The sequence below is a fragment of the Eucalyptus grandis genome, chromosome 11 (genome assembly GCF_016545825.1).
Source record: "Eucalyptus grandis isolate ANBG69807.140 chromosome 11, ASM1654582v1, whole genome shotgun sequence".
NCBI classification, from domain to species: Eukaryota; Viridiplantae; Streptophyta; class Magnoliopsida; order Myrtales; family Myrtaceae; genus Eucalyptus; species Eucalyptus grandis.
Genome location: NC_052622.1, coordinates 40,256,366 through 40,261,600, shown reverse-complemented (window position 1 = coordinate 40,261,600; position 5,235 = coordinate 40,256,366). Strand labels below are relative to the sequence as shown.

The following is a 5,235-nucleotide window of genomic DNA, read 5'->3' as shown; positions in this document are numbered from 1 at the left end:
CGAGTCGGATTAAGCGAACTAAATCGAGCAGCATCCGATTTCATCATGCAGTGGTTTGGCTAAGTTAAGAAGACTAGTCAATGTAGGAGATTGTTCATCATCATCATCATCATCATCATCCTTGGGCTATAAGCTAAACGGTAAGCCATCTTCTTCTTAAGTGAAGAACAAGCAAGCGGGCAAATCTGGGCCCCGGCCCAAGGAAACAATCAGGCCCACACCTCACAGCTCAGGCCCGTCCACGATATTGGGCCCAACGGGCCCAACTGCGCACCGACTCTCCCAGTTCTTCAGGACCGATTCGAGGAGAAGCGGAGTCGCTACCTTTCTGCTGAAGCTAGCGATTTCCAGCGTTTCCTCCCGACGGAGATCGCCGACGATGGAATCCGACAAGTCCAAGGCCGTGATCGGCGTCGTGCGGGCGTCGCGGCCTTTGTTCCGGAGCCGCCACGACGGCCTCGCCTTCGCCGTCCACGCGTCGTTCCTCGCCTCCGGCCACTCGCTCGCCGCCACCGGCCCCGCCGCGTACGCCGCCGACGCCCTCTCCTCTCCCTTCGCAGGTGAGTCGAGCATCGTTCCGTTGCGCGCGCGCGTCCGCGGGGGCGATCGTTTCGCCCGGGGGGTTTCGGGAATGAATTTCTCTGACCGGAGAGCTTCGAATTTTGTGGGGGTTTTGGCCGTGCAGGGGAGGTTGGGATCGAGGGCTGGAACGAGGCCGACGACGAGTACGCGTTCGTGTACGTGAGCCCCGAGGACTCGAAGAAAGTGTTGGTGAAGTGCCTTGCGATGGACGACAAGCTGGTCGTGGATGCTTTGAAAGACGGGGCTGCCGAACCTGTTCATCTCGAGATTGAGTATGCGACTTGGTCCTTCTGAATTTCCTTGCTTCCGTGCTGCGCTATCGAGCATCTTGTATTTGATTCTCCGTTCTTTCGGTTTTAAATTTGTAATTGATCGACATTTTCCATCGCCGGCAGCGTTGATGAGTTCATCGGGGAGGATGGAGCCGCGAGTTACTCTGGTCAGTTCAAAAATCTGGATAAGTTGGTGAAGAGTTTGGATACGGAGATATTGTCAAAATTGAATGGCTCATCGGCGCCTAGTTCGTCGACGAATGCTGTCGGGTAATTTGGTTTGATTTATACTTTATGTTGATAGCGCCATGTAGGTAATTTATTTTTCTTAGGAAGAGAGATCTTTTGATTGTGGAGAAGATTGATAAGCAAGGGAAGGGATGGACCTTTCCGTAAGTGGATGCAAAGATTTGGTTGCTGTGGTATTTCATCGAATTCCAACTCAGAATTTAGGCTGTTGTGGCTCTAGAATGTGGCTCAAGATTTTATGGAGTGCTGTTGGAGGGTCTTGCAGTATATTGCCTAGTTGTCTGCGCTTTTTATTTTTTATTTTTGGTTATTTTTCAAGTTAAGAGTGAGTATGAATTCATTTGAGGATGACTGAAATGCAGTCCCTTACTTATCTGAGCCAGATCTTACCGTTCATATTTGCTTAAAAACAATAAATTTTTCTTTCTTTTCACACTTTTTCTTTGGCATGGAAGCTAAATGATTTGTGCATAGCATTCATACACCAGTCAAGAGCATAAATGCTTATGCTATGGGGATGCTTGTTTTAATGGCTCTTCTAAGTTGTATGAGAGTGATTTGATGACTAAGATGTCTGCCAAAGTTTTGTCAAGGGGGTAGACAATGTACCGCTGTAAATCAAGAAAGCTGCTTGGGGAGGTACTTTTTGATTTTTTTCCCTTGGCTCAAATCAAGAGCATCCCATTTGTGTGGCTCTGGCCTTTTGACTTTTAGCTATGCTTCTAACTCTATCTTGTCTTGGCTAGAGTGGTTCTATATGTAATCTTTCACTTGCTTGATAGGTTCCATGCGAAAGGGGTACTGAATGAATTATAAAAGCGAATGACAATTTTGGTCTTTTAATATACTTCCTATGCCTGGTTAGAGAAGTTCATTCTGTAATACTATGTGATTTGCTCCCTACCTTTTGTTGGAAAGATCATATTGCGATCGTATGATCATGTTCTATTTAGCTTACTTTGGATATTCTAATTGAGAAGTTCTTTAGCTTTCATGTTTAATTTTCCATAGCCATTTGCCACAAACTTTAACAAGAAAGAGTTCTTATGAACTTCTTGTTTGGGCTCAATCAAGTGTTATGTAGTTATTTGACTCGAATCCCATTTATTTGACTAGTTATATGAGTGATGTAATTAAGCTTTCTGTGTGAATTGGGAGTTAGGTCTTCAAATCCTTTCCATTCTATGCTGTACGTGGCCTCATTTAGTCTGCATAATGATCTATATGCATATGTACTTGCATGTGTTGTTATAATTTCTCTCCATTCTCCAATGAGATATGTTTGATAATGGTCGTGTGTATGGTTATTGAGCATCCTGTGTTCTACATGAAAGCAAACAGTTGTCTAGAATGTGATTTGGTTTCTAGTGATGAATTCTGTCATAGTGATCATTCACTTGTTTCTGCTATTGCCATATAAGGCAGCAACACTGCAGGCATTTAAGGTACAACAGTGGGTAAAATGAAGTTTTATATGGTTGTCTGCTTTAACATGTGCGTTCTTTTTGGAGATGCATAGCTAGATTTTGCATTGAGTTAGATTTTTCATCTTCATTTCTACGATTTATATTTTAAAGGATGTCTTCTTCCTCATTTTCAGAAGAGAAAATAGTGAAGGATCAAGACAACCTATCAGTGAACCTGGTATTGCAGCTCGTGAACCTTGGGGTCCACAAGTTCATCCTTCAGGGTCTCTCTCTCTCTCTCTCTCTCTCTCTCTCTCTCTCTCTCTTTCTCTCTCTCTCTCTGCACTTGTTTGTGTGTGCTCGAGCATGCGAAGATCCTGACAATCTTATCCAGTGTCTTTTAAACTGAGGGCAATGGAAGTACCTAATTACTGCTAGAAATGTGGTTTTGAGAGATGTGAAAGCTGAACTGCTAATGTTGACAAGTTCCTAAGGTTGTTGTATTTTGAAAATATATTGCATCTAGAATGTTGCACAAGTCCCCTTGGAGTTGCTGTTTCGAATTACAGCAAGTCTAATTCTTTTTGCCATATGAGACTCTTGATAATAATTATCTTTTCCATTACTCGTCAGCTATGAATTGCAATGAGATGGCAAATGCCTACATTGTGATATGGCAATTCTGGCCAATTTGATGTCACTAAAATAGGATATAACTAGGATAAGTGAACAGGAGAGATGTAGAAAAAGCAAGTAACATAGAATGAATATGTATCAGTCTCTTATTGATATAACAATATGTGGAAGGAGCTCTCTGTCCTTTGGATAACAAGAGTCTGAGAATCAACATATATTCTGTTCTGTTATGTATGGAAAATGAGAGTATTGCATGTTTAAATATGATATTCATGAATAGTTTCTGGGTGTGAAGTAGTAGTTGGGGAGCCAGCTTAGAGCAGTATTATCCTCTTTGTTTATGGGACTTTTTGTCTGGTCCATATTGGAAATATCTTGCCACTTCTAATTATATGCAAGTACATTGTATGAAGTCTTATCAATCAAAACTGTTTTTAATAAGCATATCTTCTCACTTAATTTGATATGTCATATTATATTTTTGCCTGAAGCAAAAAGTTACTGTTCTATTGTTGCTTCTTGCATTGAATGCTCTTTTTGTTTCTTTTCTCTTTTGTTTTTGGTTTGTGCACAGAGTTGTAATTCCTCCTGTTTATCCTCTTGGTGGCAACGACCTTTTTCCTGGGCCTGGGGCTGGAATGTACCCAACCAGGTTCTTTGCTGATCTTATCTTATTATATATACATTTCTTTTACACTTGCCTTACCGGATAAATTAGAGATTAATTTTCTTTTATTTTCAATGCAGGGGTGGTTATGGTAGCAGTGGGAGTATGCTTTTAGGTTTGTTTGTAAATTACGTATATATAGCTCTTTCTCATTCACTGTTTTTTGAGAGATTAACAAGGGTGGCAATCTGAGTATGCAGGACCTAGTGATCCCAGTTGGTTTGGTGGAGACGCTGGACGTCCTGGTTTTCCTGGAGCCCAACCGTGAGCATCTTCTCTCCCTGTCTCCCTCTCTTTGTGTGCGCACACGCTTGTTGACCTTCACTTGATCATTTGAAACAGGGGTGTTCCTCCAGGTGCTCGTTTTGATCCATATGGTCCACCTGGTGTGCCTGGTTTCGAGCCAGGTCGATTTGTCAGGTAGTTATATCTTCTTGCCTTGAAGTCCGGTCTTGCATAATCATTTCATTTGTGGCTAATTAATATTCTAATGTCTCATGTTACTGGAGTTTGGTGTGGGAATTGTGAGGGAATTGTAAAAAGAGAGCGACAAGGCTGTGGAGTATAAGCGCATGTTCAAATTTGTAATCGGAGGTTTTGCAAGGTTAAGGAATTGTTGTTTTTTGGTCATTTGGCTAATAGCTTATTAGGAGGGGAATAATAATGGAAGGAGAAACTAATACACAGTTACAATCTTTAAGTTGCAATTCAGTTAAATGATAGCTAAAATGTTTTCGTTAGGTGAGACTGAGAGAATCCTCATTTTGAATATATCAAATGTTCGTATCAATTGTGACTGCGCAATGGAATGCTGATTGCATGTGGGCTGAGATTTTTCCTTTTCTAGTCTTTTAACATCTTCGCCAAACTTCATACCGACAGAAACCCAAGGAGACCTGGTAGCGGGACACACCCAGACTTGGAGCACTTCCGGGACGGTTCGGATTTCATCTGATTCCAACTGTTTGTAGATTCTTGCCCTTTTCTACTCGACGATAAGAGAATCTACGGGGAAGAGAGACGGCAAGAGTAAAATGCCGCTGCTCAGAAAAATTGTCCTTTTTGGCCCCTTACTTTGCCCTTATAATCTGCTTTTTTGTCTGCGTGAGTCGAATGGTTCTGTATATTGCTATGATATAAGTTCTTGGTTGTGATAGTAATGGTTTAATATTTTAAAATTTTTAAAATTTTTAAATTCCCACGGAAGAGCAAAAAAGTAATTGTTAGTAAAATTTAGTTTTAAACAAACAACAAATGGGCTCGCACGGAGAAGGCCCTCCAGACAAGCAGTGAATCCTATTGGTGGAATGAGGGCTCAACCTTTGGCGTACCGAGCTTTATAAGCTTTTGATTGATCTTATGTGCCCGAGTGGATTTCCCGTGAGAAGCCATATATGCGTCTATCATTTCTCGTCTACACTTT

General features: G+C 41.7%; 1 protein-coding gene across 1 annotated transcript; it reads left to right on the top strand.

Moving 5' to 3' along the window:
* Positions 1 to 325: 325 nt before the first annotated feature.
* On the top strand, positions 326 to 4,999 carry LOC104426423 (probable proteasome inhibitor). The gene is made up of 9 exons (XM_010039481.3): positions 326 to 560; positions 686 to 854; positions 978 to 1,124; positions 2,704 to 2,793; positions 3,720 to 3,797; positions 3,893 to 3,927; positions 4,013 to 4,076; positions 4,155 to 4,232; positions 4,695 to 4,999. Exons 1-9 carry the CDS (start codon positions 380 to 382, stop codon positions 4,765 to 4,767), a joined length of 915 nt encoding a protein of 304 aa, XP_010037783.2. The 5' UTR covers positions 326 to 379; the 3' UTR covers positions 4,768 to 4,999.
* The last annotated feature ends 236 nt before the right edge of the window (positions 5,000 to 5,235 follow it).

Bases quoted from the DNA above. Each gene is read 5' to 3' on its own strand.
- LOC104426423 (XM_010039481.3), top strand. From the start codon at position 380: ATGGAATCCGACAAGTCCAAGGCCGTGATCGGCGTCGTGCGGGCGTCG. The intron at 3,928-4,012 runs GTTTGTTTGTAA...CTGAGTATGCAG, and splicing joins CAGTGGGAGTATGCTTTTAG to GACCTAGTGATCCCAGTTGG. The intron at 4,077-4,154 runs GTGAGCATCTTC...CATTTGAAACAG, and splicing joins GGTTTTCCTGGAGCCCAACC to GGGTGTTCCTCCAGGTGCTC.